The sequence below is a fragment of the Telopea speciosissima genome, chromosome 4, assembly GCF_018873765.1.
Source record: "Telopea speciosissima isolate NSW1024214 ecotype Mountain lineage chromosome 4, Tspe_v1, whole genome shotgun sequence".
NCBI classification, from domain to species: domain Eukaryota; kingdom Viridiplantae; phylum Streptophyta; class Magnoliopsida; order Proteales; family Proteaceae; genus Telopea; species Telopea speciosissima.
The window spans coordinates 2,575,625-2,596,649 of NC_057919.1; the positions used below are offsets into that span (position 1 = coordinate 2,575,625).

Genomic DNA, 21,025 nt, shown 5'->3' on the forward strand with positions numbered 1-21,025 from the left:
CCTTGCACCCAACATTTTAATGCCAGATCTGCTCGAGTCATACAGCACCTTCAATACTGTCAATACCAAAAATTAAATGAAATAGTTCTGAATATGTGAACATAATTATGAATTCTAGCTCAAACTTCAAATTATGCACCCAATCAGGTTTATGTTGCCATTGGAAAAATTGATTCCAGTCGGTATTTCATTTCTGTAATGAAATGGTACATGATAAAGAATCAAATACATTCAGTTATTATATCTCCTGTATGTGTTCCGCCAGATTGACAAAGAAATGGCATGGCCAATAGACTGACATTCTTGTAAACTTCACTCGTTGGAAGGCATGGCCAATAGAGCTGACTTTCCTGTAAACTTCTCTCGTTCTAAGGCTTTAGAATTCCTACCTCTCTGTATAAGATTGCTTTAACTTGCCTTTGCCCGCTTCCATACAATCACTGTCCCATCAGAATCAGACGATGCTAATAGGTTCTCCCCATTGTTCCAAGCAACACCTATGACCGGAGAACCATGACCCTGCAGTCAAAAAGAGAAGGAAAAAAAATGAAGTCTGTTGAAAAGAGACATGAGAAATATTTGACAAACCACATTATTGAGGATGCAAATGTGAGTAGATGGACCTGTAGCTTGTTCACACACGTGTGCTTTGGCCGAGTCAAGTCATAAAAGTACACATTTGAATCCTCACTTCCGGAAACTTCATGTTCAAAACAAATTAGATCAGCATGCTGAAATGGACCACCAAACAGATTGCAAACAAGGAACAACAAGGAATAAGAATGATACTTTGGTTCGACATGACATATAGTAAGGCAGGCATCCATCCTACAGTACATAGTACACATCCAAACGAACTCAGTGTTGAAATTATCCAACCAAAAAGTTTAAGCTATCAGGTGGACATGCCCAACTGGTTTATGGAGCCATCCAAGGTCCCAAAGTTAGCTGAGGTAGGATTACTCCAACACCCAGACACCACAAATGGATTTCCAGCATTCATTGGCTACACATCTAGCTATCAACCATTAAATTATCCTCATATCTCATCTATTGACTCCACCTTGGGATCTGGTCTTCATTAAAGAAGCCAATAGATTGGGTGTTGTTAAAATCATCCAATCAGTCCATTTATATATATATATATATATATATTTGATGGATATATAACTCAAGGATACAATGCTACGAGTCCTATAGAACAGATAGTAAGGACGTCAGACCAATAGTTAGTTCTGTATATTCCCTAAGTGGGCCATTTGAATGTCCGGTCAGAACCCTTCTAGATGTGCATCAGAGGTTAGTGCTACACTGCTACTAAATTGTGTATGGTTCACATACACGCAAAATTTTCTAGTGTGGTCCTTGGAGGGTCTGTGTGGTGGGTGTGGGTTTTTAAGAAATCATTGGTGAATATAAATGGTTAGGTTTATTAATGGAACCTAACAATAGGTGCTGAAACACAGTTTTGGGTTCACAACAAAACCATCTACTTTGGACAAGGTCCCTAACGACCTAAAGAATACAAGACTTTACCATAAAGAAACAAAATTCACAAGAACCTTTATACCATGCATACAGACCTATAAATTCGCCTTTCTCAAGGGACAACAGGGGGCAGAAGGAAGCACGGATACTGTGCACTCGAGGAGCCAATTTGAGAGAACAACGAAGAGTCAAATAACCTTGTACCTGCAAAGCAACACTATTGCAAACAACATTCTAATTTTCAAAATAATACTCATCCGAAAAGGAAGCCATGAACAATGCAGGAAACGAAAGAATTATAAAAGAGACCAAGCCAATCATGCCTGAAGAAAGAAAGACTTCCATCTTGAGTGCATGCCAACAGTACAGGGCCCCGTGCCAGCAGAGAAAAGGTCCGATATTGCACGGTTGTTATCGGTGACTTGCGCTTACTGCTATTTCGGTTGCGATGAGATCTGGATAATTCTCCTGTACGAGAGTCCATACCTACAGTGTATATGCATCCCTGCAAATTTCAGCCAGTTGGGCATATATGTTTAGGTATGATATGTCTTCACCAAAGCCTTAAAGCCCAAAATGAATGACTATGTATACCTGAGCATCCCCACAGAATATGAGATTTCCAGTATGATCATGATCCAGAGCTGTAACCTCATTTTCAAAGACTGCTTTATTCATGATTCTCCCAGTGCTGAAATTGATTACCTGGAGTTAAATTTGATCAAATAATCACGACCAAGGGTGAGAGTGTGAGACCATCAGAAGCCAATAACAATAGATATACAGAATTTGCCAAGTTGAAATGACTAAGCCAAGTTTATTTGAGAAATTGCAACAAGAACCCATTCCTCCAGTTCAAATATGTAATCAGTAAACAGCAACAGAAGCCTAAGCTGAGTAGCATCATTGCTTTTAGTCGGTTGAGTCAGTTTAAATTGGTGATATTGCTGGTTAAATTGCTATGGAACACTTGTTAGACTCTAACACCACAAGTGTTGTATGATGAACATCAGCTACATTCCATCAACTTCCACAAATACTTGGATGAGACCTCCAAAAACTCTCACCAAACAACAAAATAACAAACCAGCAAAGCAACAACTATCATTTAACTAGAGAAAAATACATTTGAGTATGAGGCTACTTAAGATAAGGAATAACTACCGTAATTTCTCTGTTTGCATTGCCAACTGAAAGGAAGTTGTTGTTAACCTGTAGCCAAACAAAAGAAGAAACAGGTGAGGAGTGGATTTCTGACATAATAGTAGTTTATTGAGACGAGATGTAACTTAAGGTAGGAGTGAGATTTTGTTGAGTTACACCATCATTCTAAACTGGTTTCAAAACTAGTTAAAGTATCTGTAGGCCCTAGTGATGAACTGTTTGACTCATATTCCATCTGTAAGACAAGAAGCATCATATGTATGTATCAGGCAACTAGCCCCACTCACAGTAAGCTCTATTATGCACCTTTAATACCATGAGTTTATGCAGCTGAGAACTGGGTTTTGTCTTGACAGTAACTGAAATATGGAGAATAATAACAGGGTCGCAGTCAAGGTTAATGCTTGGGTGCTCACAGGTTTTTTTTTTTTAAAGAAAAAACTCGCTGCTGAGAGGTTCTTTCACCCTTGCCCTACAGCAGCTCTGAATTTCCCATGGTGGCTATCACTGAGTAGTGAAAAACAACCTCCAAATCATAAAATGATAGAACAATAGCCTCAGGCTTAAAATATAAGAACCTAGTGAATGGTAGGTAAGAAATGTATGCCAAAGACCACAAATATATTGTATTTTTTAACTACACAAATGAAATGAAATTGGATTCTGATGATCAAGAGAATCAAGTAGCACATATCATGTCTACTCACTGGGTGAAAACGAATGCATAGTTGTGAAGAGACCCCATAAATAACTCGAATGCAATGGCCTTTAGATATCTCCCAAATTCTCACTGTTTTATCCATTGATGATGAAGCAATGTACTGGTTGTTGGATGAAAAGTCAAAATCTGCAATAAGATAGGAATTTAGAAATGAACAGATGTGATATGTATGTCAAACATATGAAGATAACACAGCACAGGGCTACATTTTATCCATATTGCATTTCCCTCTGGTAAAAATCCCACTAGTTACTTGAGAAATGAGAACCCACTTACAACCAAACAAAAACAAGAACACATACTCTTGATATGTACTTATTTTAGGGAATAGGTCTAATTTATTCCTCCGTTTCTATTAAACATCATACTATGGCTCTAAGAATTTTTTTAAAAAAATTGTGAACACTATTTACAAAGAATTGATGCAGGACAATGGGGCTTGAAGAGGAATGACAACAGCCAGTCCTGCTTCTATCGAACCAGCCCAGCCATGGGACCAGCATGGCCAGCATTAATGGGCCTGGTGGTTTCAGTTTTTGGGCCCATGAAGTGGCTTGCGTGGGTCGTTTTAAGGAGATCTTATTTTATCTTTGTTTCTATTTTTAAGTATCTATTCAGTTTCTAATTTTTATGTAACTAGAAAGTAGAAATTAGGAAGTATGCTAAGCTAGATTCTATTTTATTAGATTGGTATCTTGTAAAGAATCTTCCCTCCAGGCAAGTGAGGTTTGAGACTATTAATAAAATAGGGGCTGTAGTCGATTTGAAGTTTTGAAGAAAAAAAAAAGTTGTTGCTTTGTGCTGTGTGCTTCAGCTATGGTGGGAGACCAAGGTCACTGAGAGACAGACCAAGGCCAAAGGTGAGAGACCTTGGTCATATCTCCCCCCCCCCCCCCTCTTCCTTTATCTGTACAGTTTCTATTTTATTAATCCTACAAAAATCACCAGCACAGAGGAACCAAGACCCTTGTCTCTGTTTTTGTTGTTGTTTTCAACACTACTAGGCTGTTCTATCGACTCCTCCAAGAAGCTGGTGTCAGAAGACTCCAATACTACCAGTGGCACCCCCGTTTGAAAGCTTTCTAGCAGAAAAACTTCAGGTTCCAATATCTTATCATCTGTCCATCAATTGAAAGCCAACTTCTGGTATTCTTCTGTCCATATCACAGGAACCCTTCAACAGTGAGTTCAAGCTCATCATTTGGTTGGAACTCTTAGGCCTGTAAACTGCTAAAACTGTGCTTTAGTTTCTAATTTTGACCAAGAGTCTTTACTCTCAATCTAGCCATCATCTGTTGCCCATCCATGATGCTGATCAGTTTGCTATTTTGGGATTTCTTCTATAGTTTTAGTTCTGGCAAACAGATGTAACCAAGTTTTTAAGGGCTTATTATTGTACACATTACCTACTGTTGGTGTTAAGTTGACAGTGTTCTGACCTAGACATCAGGGGATTCAAATAGTTTCTAATTTTGGCAACAAGCTGCCATATCCAGTTAATCTTCTGTAGGGACCAATCTAACCCTTGAATTGTGTCTATAGTTTGAGTCCATACACTAGTGTCGACATCCTTACTGTTGACCCAATTGTCAGCCCTATCAGAACCCCTATTGCTGCTTGTTCTTTAAGGGTGTAACCTGCTGTACTTCAGTGCATTCGATCTTACCATGGGGTTTGGGGTTGTGAAAAATAGTGACCCTAGTCCCTTCAAGAATACTCTACAATTGAATCCCAAATGGTCTCCCTACTTAAATTGCAACCAAGGAGACATGAATCTGAATCGGGGTAAAGATAATGAACGACGAGCTGACAATGGTGATCAGTGTTACTTGTCACAACGGGTATAATGGCTGTCATAATTGCATGTTGTTTTTCTGATCTTCATTTTTTACTTCTTCAGTCTTTTTTCAATTAAACTTTAACAGAATCTTAAATACTAAAAGCGCATAGCCCAAACATCTTACTTGTGGCATCTCCGTTGGCATTTAAATTTTGTGGACATGTCATCCATGTCATCTATTTATCTGGTAAGTTTCAGCCCAATCCCAGCGTGGAGATTTGAAGATTCTAAAATTGGTATAAAATTCAACCTTAGCAACTCTAATGTGACAACAATTCTCTTGAAAATAAAATGGTAAAAGTTCTAACAGTGGGCCACACAGTAGAAATGGACCTGAAAGTCTGAAACTTGACACATGGCTAAATCGCACAGGGTGGGGGAGGGGGGGCACTTCCCATTCAATGGTCAGTTTGACCAAAGGAGCACCCAATGTGGCTCAAGAAAGGCAGACCATCAAGAGAGGATTCATGGTCTGTCAAAGGTATCTTTTCCCATATTATTTACGTAATATAAAAACACTATAACTTTGACAGAAGTTTGTTCCTTGCAATATGGTAATATTCTACAAAACAAATTGCAATAGCTGTCCAGCCAACATGGTATGAATTTAACACAAAGTAGTCCACTTCATATTCTAAAATTTAACATAGTATGAAACAATAAACAAGGAGTTTCATGAATGCAATACAAGAGAACTTGTTATTATCCTCCCGGGAAGTTAGCAAATTTGAAATTAGTACCTTATGAACCCAGCGCTATAGGGATCTTACAATCCAATGGCCGCTACTTTGGGTTTGAAAAGTGGGGATGTTGTTGAGAATAACCTGCATTCTAATTGTCACACAAACCCAATTATGTGGAATCTGAGTATCACAGTGATCCTGAATCTTGGAAAACCATGAATCAAAATGAAGAGGCAAGTTTTCAAGATGGTGATACAATGGAGGAGGATCTGGATGTTGTCAAAGACTAGATTGCTTAAGGCCTAGATATTGATGAATTAGCTGCAGATATACTTGATATCGTAAGGTGCATATATTTTCACTGGGGGTGATGAACACACTCTTAAAACTTTCAGAGTTAGGAGGAAAGGGATCATAGTGGGGACTAATATGGATGTTATTACTGTCATATCAAATGATCAAAAAACAGAAATGAAGCAGCAAATTAGATGGGGAATGGGAATTATTAATAATTATGATGAAAGTTGACCTTAGTTGTAATTAAGGAAGGAAGATTGTCTTCAACTTCACGATGAAAACACAGCGAGCGGTAAACCAGTCCGCAAGTTAAGCTATAACTTCCTAAAACTCAACCGATTAAGAATGGAACTTCACCAACAGAGTCGTCCAGCCTTGGTGGACAGAACCAGCCCAGAAAATATTATTTAATGGAGTCTGGAATGGTGCAGTAAACAGTTCCAGGAAAAATCAGAAAACAAAACAGGTTATTAAATCAGAAATAAACTGATGTAGAAACTGGTAAGTGCAGATAGAATCTACTAGAGATTGATGCCAAAAGGGTAGATACCAAGTTTCAGATCTAACCACCAGAGAACATAGAAGTGAAATAGCAATCTGAAACTGGTTTCAGAAACAGGGGTACCACCTGGACTATAAAGAAGAAGAAAAGAAGAACACAGGACAAATCGAAGATTAAAAAGTAGGAAACAGAGAACAGTAAGAAGACTGATGAAGCCAAGGAGGAACAAGAAGAAGATAGGAAATCAAACCTGGATAGAAGAGGATCAGTTGGGTGTTGTGCACAGAAGAAGAGGAAGAGATAGCAGCATCAGACACCCAGTCCACAGAAGGCAACCTAAGCACAAAGCACGTTTTCCAGAAAAATTCAAAGTTTCTATTCCCAAAAATAAGAATCTTGATGGGATTGTTTACATATATAACAGGAAAAAAAATTCTTAATCATATGCTAAAACTGAAATAAATTGAACCCAAACTCTATCTCGAACGATTCTGGCTAACAAGCACCCAAAAAAATTACAAAATAACCCATAAAAAAGAAAAAAAAAAATACCTTAAATATCCCGAAACAAACCATAACTCAGGTTTGGACCTGGTTCTTCTCGATCTGAGTCCACTGACTGGGTCAAGCCGGTCGAGACATGGAAGTGCAACTGCATCATGATCGGATTTGGATTATGGGTAGGTCCAACAAATCCTGACCCAATCCACTGTGCAAAAACTGGATCTTAAGTCTGTTACATACAACCATTTGTCTAGATTGGATGATGCCGACTAAGAACAGCCGTCAATCCTTGAAATCTAGGTCACCATGACACGGTCTCAAATCAAGATATTGGCCAATTGATATGTTTGTAATGTAAGACTAAATTAGGGCAGATTTAGTCCCAAGTAAACCCACAATAATCAGTTAACAAACCCTAGTAGAAGAGTATGAACCAACACAAGTTCAGAATTAAGGTATATGCTGGAAAACAGGTTTCAGCCAGTAGAAGGGGCTGATATTAGGGTCGAATTCAAGTCTGGGCCAAGCAGCAATTTGGATCCACACTTGGATCAAGTGGAGGTCCAATGGAGGAGCACCTATACTGTAAATCTTGTGCAATTCTGATGGCTGAGTTGAGAGTTGCAGAGGTGACACCAAAATAGAAAGTCTGGATGGATCTTGCAAACCAGAGGGAGTCTGATCTCCAAACCAGGTTCGAGTGTAGGGCCTGGTTAGGGTACTCTATGCTCCAAACTCTGCAGGATCTGATGAAAGATTATGGAGTTGTGAGTTCTTGAAGCTTGCAGCCAAACTGGAGCAGAACTGGAATCCACAGGGGGTGAAGTCTCCTTGTTTGATCAGCAACAACAGAACTCAGAAGTGAAGGAGAGATCACAGCAGTCTACGATTGATGTTTCCAGAGCAACAGCAGTTCAACAGAGATCGAGCAGGGTAATGAAAGAAGAGAAGGGGGGTAAGGGAATGGCTCTCTCAGCCTGGGTCTCTCACCCACAGCTATCTCAGCTGTTGAAACAAGGAGAATCTCCCACAATTCGATGCCTAAATTGGCCAGAAAATTCTATTCACAAAATCTGTTCCTTCATTGCAATGTGAGGCCTACTAATAGCTTAGGCAAGCTTACATTAGAAAATAGAAAACTTCTAAAATAAGAACTAGTCTAAAATAGAAACTTAGGAAAATAGAAACTACTAAATCCTAAATAAAATAGAAGGTAACTAAATAACTACTAGACTTTATAATTCAGCCACATGCAAGGAACAAATTAGAAACTACTAAACATGATAACTACTAAAGTGGACCAATCCTAGTTCACTGGTCAAAGAGGAATCTTCTCAAAATCGTGGGGCATAATTGGTGGGATCTTCTCAAGATCGTAGGCATATTTGGTCCCTCCTTGGCTGGCTCGAGCTGGTCTAGCTCTGACTCAAAAAGGGGCCTGGTTCAATGGGTCTTTTGCCTCTTCCTCTGGCCAAAATCTACATCAGTTAGGGTTGAGAAAAATAGGGAAATGATATAAACTATGAAGTTAATGAAGAACCAGAATTGAAAAAGATAAAGAAAATTGATCATAGGGACCACAAAAGCCAAGTGTGCTAGCCTAGGCATTGATGGAAACGGTTTCAATGTGGTTACGGTTCTAAAAAAAATTAAATATTATGACTCATATGGAGGTATTTATAATTTCAGAAAATACTACACTTGGCCACATCTAAGTACTCTGTGTGAGTTGCTCATTTCTCTTCTTGTTGTTAGGTTATAATAGTCTGTTCTGAGGTCTGAGAAGTTATTAATATGCATGTAATAGCCACATTTCTTATTATGAATGAATAGAGTAGCATTAGAATAAAATAACCAATGAAAGATTAGTACACACTGATAATTGAAATTTGAAAACAGTACAAAATGGGCAAGGAAGAGTATTTCTGCTAATTCTTCAGAATAAGAATTTTTTTATTAAGCTATATAACAGATTTGAGAAGAAAAATAAGTGAAACAAAGACCACTTAGTCCAACCTGTGACATCTTTGGAGTGCCCTCTCAACTGCTTGATGATTGAAGGTGGCTGAGATACCGTGCAAACAGTCAAGGTTCCATCAGATGCTCCATATGCAAGTAGATCAGAACTCATGTGCCCAAATTTCAATACTGTAACTGAAAACAAAAACTAAATAGTAAGCCATTTTACAAAATAAATTCAGCATCCCACAAAGGGAGGTTCAACCAAATGGAATAGATGAAATTTCAGCTAATAATCAGTTGAAAATTACCTGATGCTTTGCAATTATCAAAGATACAATGCATTCCTACAAAAGAATAAGCAGGTTCAACCTTGTAACGTACACGTTCAGAATCACTTGTACTAGAGCTAAAACTTGTACGGTGGCTTAGAGATTGATTGTACCCTCGCAGGTCCTGTAAAGAATGAACCACTTCCTGAATCTCCAACCTATCATAAATTACAAGGAATAAAAAAAAAATGCAAAACCACTCTGTCACATGGAGTAAACTGAGATAATGTTGTCTATAAATGTGTTCTCTTAGAGACTTTGCCTATAAATACATTGTCTTAGAGCTTCCGCATGCAGTTGGAAGGAACTACTATTTGGTGCATCACACCTAGGATGTCCCTGACACCAAATCTTGATGATTATAACCATCTGATCTACAAAACAAATGGGCTAGGAGAAATGGTAAGCTGGTCCTAGGTCATGGTGTACCCTTAGTGGTTTCCATTGACTCCACTTCACGCCTTTCCAAAACTAGCATCCAACGGTCAACAAATTTGAGTATACCATGGTCCTGGGAAGCTGGACCCACCCTAGCATTACAGTAAAATAATTCAGGAACATGCCTGTAACAATAGAGCTAAGCCAGACAAGTATTGCCAAGCGCAAGTCCTAACATGCGAACTGTTCCAAAGGACAGTTAACTGGAACATTAGATACAGAAAAAAAATTAATTCATTAATTTCCAATCACCTTTCTGTACTTTGTATTCCATTACATTAATCAATTAATATCTTTCACACCAATAGTCCCTATTTTTTAATCGTTGAGCACTTAAAAAGACACCAACAGCAGTAGGCACTTAAGCCACTTGTCCTTGTATGAGTCCTAGCAACGGACTTAAAACAAGGAAAATTAAAGAGAGACAAAACATATATGTAATAACAAGGATCAAGGAAATAGTAAGAACAAGCTTAAGGTGTATGCTTGATGTTAAGAGTAATAAACAAGAGAACTGCACATAGCACCCTCCTGAACCAGGCTGAGGTCAGTGCAAGTCCAGCCAATCTAAAAAGCATAGATTTGGGGCAAGGCCGAGGGCTAATTTTATCCAAGCAATTGATCAATGTATTTGCACTGTGCTTGAGCCACCCTACATCTAATAGGCATTGAAATCCAGTGCTTTATCGAGTAAGGGTTGCGACATCTTTTTAAGAAATGATGACATCCTCTTTTTGACTGGTATCTGCAATTACATATTAATGTGTTGCGTCTAAAATATCTATATGCATTTGTATATGCATACATATAAGCTGTGGAATAGCCTTGTGTTATCTCAGGATGTCAGTTGTCAGTCATCATGACTGACATTAACTCCAGCATTTCAAAAACCCCTACTTGATACATAACCAGTCAAGCTTATGACTGTGAGGGACATTAACTCCAGCAAACCAGAAAGAGAGAAAATTTCATACCCAGAGTATCTGAAGGGAAAGAAGCTAGACAAAGAAGAAGAAGAAACTTCTGGAGTCGTATTTATGTACAAAAAAGACTGAAAATACCAGATAAACATAAGATACAACACCATCCCAATACCATGTCGACATATGATATAACACCCCCCTTCTAGTTTCCATAATGCTGGAAAGTATAAGATAGAATAGACTTGGCTCTTGCCAGAGGAGTTCAGGGCTGTTAGCAGTTCTTCCTATTGTGGCCAATTGGCTTTCATTGCTGGAAGAGAATTTAAGTATGAACAGAAAATTTAGAATAGTTTCTTATGCTATACAGAGTCACAGACATAAAAATATGAAACGGCTTCAGAGAAAATGATGTCTTGATCAGGTATATTATTGAAGGAATGCTTTGCACACGGACCATTAAGGAAGCCTTTTCTTAACAGCCGGCGAAAATCTACCACATGGCAGATCAGATGGGGCCCAAATTTTGTGCACATATAGACCCCGAGGTACCCGGCCCACATGTCGCTTCAGCCCAATCAGACTTTGTCAAGTGGAAAAACAGAGGTCTAAAAACCAGGACTATGAGAGAGTGCACATTAGTGGTCAGAATACCATACCCGTGCATGGATATACATGGAATTGTGTGCCAATACGCTGGAGGGTATTTGATGAATTAGGCTCTGAAATTTGACATGTGGCTAATCCACACCATATCCTCTCTATCCAATATCAAAATTGCCACATGGCACAATGATGGTGGACCATGAAGGAAGCCTTTCCTTTACAGCCCATGTAAAAGAATTTTTGCCTAATTTGAAATTTTTTGTTGTGCAAATGGCATGAAGATGTCGCAATTCCAACTGTTGGATAGATGGGGATGGTCAGAATTTGCAACGATTTTTCAGAGCCAATTTCAATCAGAAACCCCCCCCCTATTGGCATGCACCCTATCTATAGTCCTGGATTTTCAAAGCTTTCTACTTGGCATTTTGGCTGAAACTTGACATGTGAGGCTGTGAGCAGACACCTTGGGGTCGTTCACAAAATTTGGGCCCATCTGACATGCCACATGGCAGATATTTTGGCCGACCAGATAGACTTCCTTCAGTAGGCCTACTACCTGATAACCTTTGCCCTAATAAAGAAGCAACAAAATTGTGATTTTCTAACAAGAGGATGTTGAAGCAATTCAGCAAACATTAGAAACAATGGTATTCAGAAAGAAATCTTGTGGAGAGGGGAAGAGGAAGAAACAACCTTTCACTTTCATTTTCATCTATATTTAAGCCAATAGAAGCCAGTAGACTGGAATGATCTACATATGTTAAGTTGTTGAGACTTGAGAAAGCAAATATTTTAAGAGCGACAAATGAAGCCACGTATCTCAAAAGATGCTAATTCATTTTATCATAGTGATTTATCCAGCACACATCTAGAAAAGTTTTCATATAAAAGGCATCTAGATTGCCCAAGGGCTGGCAGGGAAAAACAGCAGATGGTTACAATCATCAGAAATGTGATATGTTTTAAGCAGGCTATGATGTGGCAAATCCTCTTATTGCATAAATGCTACTTCTACACCACTTGATCTAGAAAGTGCATCACTCAGACCCCAAGAATAATTGTACCTACAAAATGATGGTCCACATCCAACACAGATGGTCCAAGAACTTACTCCAGATTCCCTAACGCTATATCAGTATATGTAATCAAAAGAGTATAAAAAACACTTTCTGAATTTTAAGAAATTAAACTTCATAATTATCATACGTACCCTGCTAGAACTCCAGCTATCCACCTCAAACAAAAGAGAGGATGGACCTGGAGATGGAACCCATCGCCCACTGATGCATCAAGCAGTAAATTACCCTGATGTCAGAATTGTATGAAACATAAATTCACAGAACACTCATACACAAGTAAACTGACGTGTTATTAAAACTCTTACAGCATAGGATATAATATTATAAGCAACAGAAATATGGATAATGAAAATTGTTCTGAGAACTTGGAAGAGAATGAAGTTTAGCTAATGCAAGAATAAGAAATGAAAGAACCGACCAGATAGTAAGACTCCTTCCCTTCTTTCACGCATCTGAAGGAAGACTGATAGCAGAATTACTTTCAGACCATTTATAGTCTTGAAATTTTTACTACCACTGTTGTCATTACAACATCATCATCAATTTTCACTGATAGAGCAAAAGACAAAATGCATGACAACCTAATTTCATTCCTCACTATTGCATCAAGTAGATCAACAGACGCAAGGCCATAGAACTCAACAAAGGATTACTGATTTCAACACCAGGCAATAGCTTCGAAGCCTCATACTATATACCTAAGGCAACTGTATCCCAATTCTACCCAACAGAAAATTAGGGGTGGCAAAAATTCAGATAAATCTACTCTGGTCCAGGTCAGAAAATAGGCCATGCTATAGCGATTTGTCTGACCTGGACCCAGTCCAAACCCATAATTTGGACAAGGTCATATGTTCTTGTCTGAACTAGTTTTAATCTGGGTTATCTGTGTCCAACCCAGTTCATCCAAAAATATCACGGAATGCACAGTTATCATACAAAGTATGTTGTTGATTAGAGTATACCTATAATGTTAAATATTCTGTTTTCAGTGTTTGAACTCAAAATCTAATGGTCAAATAATAAAACTCTTACCAAATAAGTTAGTACTCGTATTATATCTGAGAAATCTATTACTCACCATATCTTAATATTTTCAAATTTGGACAACCAGATCAGCTTGTCGAATAATCAAACCTGAACCCGGCCCAATTTTGAATTCAAACAACTTATTATTGTCTGGGTGTGGTTTTAACTGGGTTGGACAGAATCAGTCAGATTATTGGTCTAAATTTTGCCACCCTAAAGAAAACAACACCTCATCACAACAGGTCACCTATTTATCATTGTTTTGATTTTCTCATTAAATTATATTATTCACAAAACAAGCCTGCATGTATACTTCCATTCATGAAGTTACCAAAGATAAATATTTAGCGGCAGTTACCTCAACTACATTAGAGGCTTTGTCAAAATACCAATGGTCATTGACTACAATTTCACTAACCTTTGCCCAGGTGTGCTTGGATGGCTTGGTATATGCAAACTCTCCCAATTCCTTGGCCTGCGAATGTAATTACGGTAGGCTACATAACCTTTTCCATTACATTTCCAGTCCTTCAACATGAAATGAGGGTGGGTAAGTTACAAATTTATCTATACTTGTACAAATATCAAAACTCCACAAGAGAATTCCATTTCCAAGGACATTGTTTAATGGTTTTGTTCAATAGGAACTATATGTTCAAATATCCTCATAAAAGACAATGAAGAGATTAATGCACAAATAAAGTTCAGATGCTTAATATTTCTTTTCTCCCCCCCCCCCCCCCTCTCACTTCTTTGATAACTGATTTAGAAGCAAGCAGTGAGCAGCCACAAACGAAGGGCTTTCACTTCTGAACAAGACTCAAAAGAGCTATATAACAAACCCAAGCAAACAACGTAACTCTAAAACTTTATGCAGATATCAAACTCACTTCAGTATACCTTGAGACCGCAAACTCTATGCAGTTAGCATCCTTCCATGCAAAAATCTGATTTATTGAAATTCCTCAGAACTAAACAAAGAAATTGTCAACTCCAAATGCAACCCAGAAACTACCAAATAATTACCCTTATATAATCCATAGATTCCTTTCGTATTAACTAAAGGAATCAGAGGCCAATTTTAAGTGGATGCAAAAAAAAAAAACTCCAAGACAAAAAAAAAACTCCAAGACAATGATCAGTCATCTTTCTAGAACAATGCAAGAACAGCAGACCAAACTCCTCTTCTAGGGCTTTAGACTTCAACACATAGTTGACCACAACATCAGCATCCATTTTCCGATAACTTCTTTGATCATTACCCTTTTTTTCACAATTACTAGAATCTCCCTGGACATAAAATTCACCTCATGAGGTCCTGATGCCCATCTGTGGTACAGAATCACAGCCCATTCACCGCGATTGTTCTTTAAATACTATTCAGAGTGCTGGTTGTCTTCACCCAAGAACAATGACCCAAATCCCTAAGCACAAGCACTTGAATGAGAACCATAATATCACCTTTTAACTATGCTAAAAAAAAAAAAAACTATGCTGATGTCACATCTTCAACAAAAAAAAAAAGGTGCTGACCCCTCTAAATGGGTCAGGGAAGCAACCCTAGAATGACTTCCAGGCTCCCCCTATATCCCCTCGTTTTGGCCATCGGGCCCAGGCAAGCCCAATGCTTGAGTAAGGTTGGGATCTTCAGCTACCCTGCCTGCTTGACCTTGATCAGGCAGGCCCAACAGCAACAAGTATCACTCACCTCAAGTTAGTTATGAAACTAGACTTACACCCAATGGTCCACCATTGGCTGAACACCCCCCTCCTCCTCCTCTATGATAGCCTGAAAACTATCAAATATAGTTTGAGCTTTCTTCCCTCTCAAATTCACCCCCTCCAAAAACACTAGGGAAGTAGCAGATACATGCTAAGTTGACTTCTGTTATGGCCCTTGTTTATGCCAATTTCAAATTCAACATGTGGCTCAATCTCAACAGTTTATTGGAGTAGGTCTCAACAAATAAGTGAGCTGCATGGATCCCACCCTGAGCATCCTTGGTTACAAGGTTGGAGTATTGGACTGGTTGGTCAAGCCAAACAATAAGTACAGTAGTAACCTGATCTCCACAAACCAGTCCCCCGCCATGAAAACAGAGTCAATGGGGTACAAATTCTAATCAGGTGAGGATATGTCTCATTCTTAGCTACAATACTGAAAAGGTGATGTAGTGGGTCACCTAAGTGCAATAGCCTCTCCTCCCAAGCGTAGTTGTCAAAGTGTCATCTAAGCATCCAGGCGGATTTTCTGGGGTCTAGGCAGCTGACACCTTAGTGGTATTGAACACCTTGCCTTATTTATGCCAAATATCATTTAAGTTCATTTACTTAAGATATTATTCATAAATAAGCAAATAACCCCCTATTTGAATCCAATAAAAATAGTTAAAATATCAAATTCCAATAGGATTAAAAATCAGCCCCTAGTTCAAGAACAAAAACTGAATTTTTTACGGTAGGTGAAATTTTCAACTTTCTAATGTGGGGGTTCTTCTCAAATCTAAAAATTCCATAAATCTTAATATGGTAAAACATTGCTAAAAACCAAAAAGCAGTAAAATATATTCGTTTGTTTTGATGTCTAAAAAAATATTTTCAATAAGGACAATTTTGACAGCATTCGCGCACACCAAATAAGGTTTGACTGGAACATAACTCCTTCAATATAAATCAGATTTAAGCAATCTTAGATTTGTTGGAAAGCTGGTTGTGTACTCTACCTAATACCAAAAAAAAAAAAATCATGTAAAAAATAAATCATTTGACCAGTCAAACTTCTTGGAGAACAAGAACAATTCTCTAAATCGAGAGCAATTTAATTACTTGTAGATAAGATCATATTTCCAAAGAACAGTATAAACCAAATGTGAGACTAGGTATATCATGACAATGACTAATTCCAAGAACAATATAAGCCAATTGTATGTTTTGATTGTTTCAAACTTCCAATAGCTTGCTTCTTTAGTTCTATTGTCTTCTAGTTCTATGTTTATTTTTTATGATTGATGTGGCTTAATATTGATTTTTGGTGACTTAATGTTGTTTTTTGATGACTTGATATGGCTTAATGTTGATTTTTTATGATATAAGGTATATATTGTAACATACTAAATTATGTCATAAAACAAGGGAAATAAAAAATAACATTTGGGCGCCTTGTCGCTTACGCGCTTAGGCACCCCTCCACTGCCTTGGGTCGCCTTGCTACCTTGACAACTATGCTCCCTAGTAACATAGCTCCTAACTGCCTTTCTGTGGTTCCTCAAAAGAGAAAACCATCCCCAATAAAAACCAAAACGAGAGAAATTATTCTTGCCAACTTCCATCCCTCCACAGAGATTCTAGCCCACCAAAGATGGCAAGAAGGCCCTAGATTTTGAGGCCTGAACCGGATTTTGCTAATTAGTAGGTCCTTTGTTGGGGTTGGATACGTTAGCAGCCAACCATGAATGCCAACCGGTCAACAATTTTCTCCTAATACATATAGGAACACACCTGAAACACACTACAGCCCTACTCCAAGCCTGGAAAAACATTTTTATTGCATTGGGTCTTTAAGCTTTTGGTGCCTTCCAAGGAAGTGAGGAAAGGATGACCCATTGCTAAAAAAGAAATAGCTGGGAGGTCAAGGACTTCGTAGGAAGTCTTTCTCAGGATTTTGAAATCGTTAATCCCCTGACAACCTTTTGAATCTCTGTTACCATAAACATCTGGCTTCTTTCCTCTCTAAGGCCTCCGAACTACAACAGATCCATCTAGTTGGAAGTGTGGTGTGCAGCTGAGGTTGTATATCCCAGTCATCTGTTGTATAGACTATGCCTTCTAGGAGATGATATTGTCATTGGGGATCAGAAAGTAGTTCTCTGTTATAAACAGTGGTTAAATGATCTGGGAATTAGCTAGCTCAGCCGTTGAATGGGTGCATTAGCGCAGTAGTTTGATTGTTGGGCAAGCTAGAGCAGAGAAATGAAATGAAATTAAAATAAAAATAAAATAAAGCTTTTCTAATCAATACCAACAATGATTATGTAACTAACTCAAATACTTACTAAATATAGTACTTAAATTTTACTTTGCTTTTCAACAAAATTCCTTGGATTTGAATAGAAAAATATGATATGGCTAAGAAATCTGTTTGAAAATTTTAATTACCATATCTGATAAGATTTTAGGTTAGTTACGCAATCATGATTACAAAAGTTTATATTTTTATTTTCTAAATAAATATTGCTTCCCTTCATTTCCTATACTTGTAACTAGATGGAGCCTACAAGAAACCCTTAACTCTTGCTTTCTTCCATATTTGCGTTTTAAAAATCTGCCCTGCATCATTTTGATTTCTCATCAATCTGGAGTCATTTCCTCCCTTTATAGCTTTGTTCAAGGCAATCTACCAGCCATGCAATGTGTGAAGTATGTTCCATCTCAATGACCCAAATAACAAGAGCATCATTGTCAAGTCCCCATTCAAGATCGAATTTATTCTTCAGACAGAAAATAGGATGAAATGAGGTATTACAAAAACATAATTGGTTTTGACATGAAGTAACTTTCAGACAATTCTTATGAAACGACAACCAAGAAGCTATGAGAAATCACACACCCATATCATAGTCAAACACAATGTCCTTGGATCTGCCTGGATTCATCCACATCTGTACCTTCTTTCCATGCCATGCTTGGAATTTATTGGCACAGTTAATTCATTTATATACTAATGGGAACATATTGCTTCCTTGAACATTCAGATGGAACAAAGGGTAATATTCTCATGGCTAGTGTGGATTTTAGCGTAACCACAGCACCTCTCAACTAATCAACTAGCTCTAAAAGAAATCAAGATGCATATACTTCTTTGATAGCACCCCAGTACTCAAAATTGTTTTGTCAAGACACTTAATACTTTAGCAACTGTCTACCACACCCTCCCCTCTTCCCTCTCCCCTTTAACCTCGATGCATTGGAGAATTAGATCATCCAATCCACATGCACTATTCTATGGTAAGGTCATTACTAATACATTGCAATGTGGTCAGATTCCCGATGAAATTCTTCATAGTCCCCTATTGGCAACATCTATGCTCAAGCTGATTGATCTTTCTCTTTTTCTCAATCATAAGTTGTAAAAGTTGCACAGATCAGTGAAGAAACAAACTAGCTAGCGAAAGTTGTCGGTCGCTAGTTCAAATATGTTTGACGATCCACTGCTACTTGCTTCCTCCATTCACCATGCGATAATGACTTCTCAGTACCTTAAGCATAATATAACGCAATGCATCATCCAAACTTCCCGTTTTCATCGAAACTTACGGGTTGATCAAATGCAAAGATTTCATAAATCAATCTGAAAATGTACTGAACAACTCAATCCGTAGGAATGAAGCAAATGATATAAAACGAAAAACAGACAGGTCAAAACTCAAGGAAACGGTAAACATGGCGCAGATAACGCAAACCTTACGCCGATCAACACCATGCTCAGCCTTCCTATTGAGAAGAAGCCGGCGAATTCCGACATAGTCGGGATCAGCATCGGCATCGTTACCCGGAGGCTGGAGTAGACAGCTAAAGAACTCCGGATCTACGTTCTTCTTCTCATCCTTCTCTTCTGAAGAACACTTCTCCAACGTCTTGTCCGCCATTCTAGAAGATCTTCAGAATTGCCTTCATCAAATTAGTGTTCAATAGCATTGGGCGATAAATCCGAGGATCATTTCGCGGGATCGAACTTCAAATCTACTCTTCAACCAACAAATAAGGCTTTTATCTTAGAATTCTTGCAAATGTCCTCTACTTTTTTTTTGCAGCTAACTATTTTCAACGAAGGAGTCGTCTATTGTTCTTCGTTCGGGCCGCAGACGCGCAAACTAGCGATGGAGCCGTGGAAGCTCGAAACCCATGACACAGCCAGGGATGTATATATCACAGAATTGGCACCAATATCGGCGTCGGTAATACCGATACTAAATCGGCCGTACCGGATCGTATTGGGCCATTGCTGGATCAAAATCCATTCCCCAAAAGCCCCAACCGGCAACCCCACCCCCCCCCCCCAATGGATGTCCGTAACTGCGTATTGTATTGCAGTGTTCCGAAATTTCACCGATATTAGTGTAATATTTCTGTGAAATAAAGGCTACCCACTGCACGAGGCTCCGGTCACTAGTCACTACAGCTCTAGGGAGGGTTATAATGTACGCAGCCCTACACCTGTTTCGCAAAGATGTTGTTTTCAGAGAGAATCACGCCCGTGATCACTTAGACACAATGGATCAACCTAACCGTTACACCTAGGTCCGTGATCTAGCAACCTAACCACACCAGAGACTCGAACATGTGACTACTTAACATAATATTTTGGCAAAATAACTATCGAATTTTGCAAGCCAAATTTACTGAAATATATTGGTTTCGATAGAGGACGAAATGGGGGTGAAATCCAAAAAGTTGAAACTTGATTAAAAATTGGCCAAGTAGTGAGTCCCCCAAAAGATTCAATGTTAAGTGGCCCTCTCCGAGTTAAATAGGTCTCTTTGATTGTTATCATGTAATATTCTTTATTTTCTATCTTATTAGCAATTTTTTAAGATGAATAAATTTGGTAATTGTTGCGTCTAAAAAAAGGATCAGATGAGCAAGGGAGAGCCGGTCTTCTCCAGCGAGGGACTCTCTGATGCCTAAGTTAAGTCTTTGATAGCAGCAAACAAGTTAGAAGAATTCAAGATGATGTTGTGATCTATGGATCCACATCCTCTACTTCCATCGATAGTACTTCCATCCTACTTCCACGACTTCTCAGCGCGCCACGTGTCTTTTTGACCATCCAACGGCTTGTATTAAATTCAAAATTTTGTTGAAAAAATCTGATGAGACCTGTTTGAACCACCTTAAACCCCAAAACTAACCCACCCGACCGGTTTAAACACATCCTTAACCCAATCCCTACCCTAATCTAACCCATTCTCTCTCCTCTATCACTCCTCCCCATCCCTCCCTGCCTGGTTTCTCTTTCTTTCTTTTTCTCTGTAGAACACGTCACACCTGCAACTCCGGAATGGCTCTTCATCTTCAACCTTGGGAACCCTCTTGGCGGAAAACTCAAAATTAATTTCGAGAGAAGAAATCACTTGATTTTATCTCCTATGGATTTGAACCTTCAGGATAAGGCTTCTGACCCATAGCCCTATGGATTCCAGCAAGAAATCAATTGATTCAACAGCTTGATGACTAATAGAACTTTTCTGAAACGTGAACCAGCGGGAGTTGCAGGTTCAGATATGGATCCAGATGGATATCTCACAGCAGGGATGAAACTAAGGGAAGGAAACCTAAGGTTCAGATCGCCCTAGGATGTGGATCTTATGCCTAAAATAGGAGGGAGAAAGAATAAGATGCGAGGGAGAACAGCCACCAAATTGAGGGTGCAAGTACCACAAGACCCACCATCATTTTTCAAGGTT

The 21,025-nt window shown here is 38.6% G+C and overlaps 1 protein-coding gene across 1 annotated transcript; it reads right to left on the minus strand.

Annotated features, from left to right (window-relative positions):
• Positions 1–82: 82 nt before the first annotated feature.
• On the minus strand, positions 83–19,406 carry LOC122658532 (WD repeat-containing protein 13). The gene is made up of 12 exons (XM_043853538.1): positions 19,022–19,406; positions 13,981–14,090; positions 12,665–12,734; positions 9,470–9,614; positions 9,216–9,353; positions 3,360–3,499; positions 2,653–2,700; positions 2,083–2,193; positions 1,812–1,993; positions 1,584–1,705; positions 624–700; positions 83–519 (listed from the first exon to the last, which is right to left on the minus strand). The coding sequence occupies exons 1-12, from the start codon at positions 19,205–19,207 to the stop codon at positions 409–411; spliced, it is 1,440 nt and encodes a 479-aa protein (XP_043709473.1). The 5' UTR covers positions 19,208–19,406; the 3' UTR covers positions 83–408.
• Positions 19,407–21,025: the final 1,619 nt, after the last annotated feature.

Coding starts and splice junctions, on each gene's coding strand:
- LOC122658532 (XM_043853538.1), bottom strand. CDS start 19,207: ATGGCGGACAAGACGTTGGAGAAGTGTTCTTCAGAAGAGAAGGATGAG. Junction 14,091..19,021: donor ATGGTGTTGATCGGCGTAAG/GTTTGCGTTATC, acceptor TTCATGTTGAAG/GACTGGAAATGTAATGGAAA. Junction 520..623: donor CGTGTGTGAACAAGCTACAG/GTCCATCTACTC, acceptor TTTTGACTGCAG/GGTCATGGTTCTCCGGTCAT.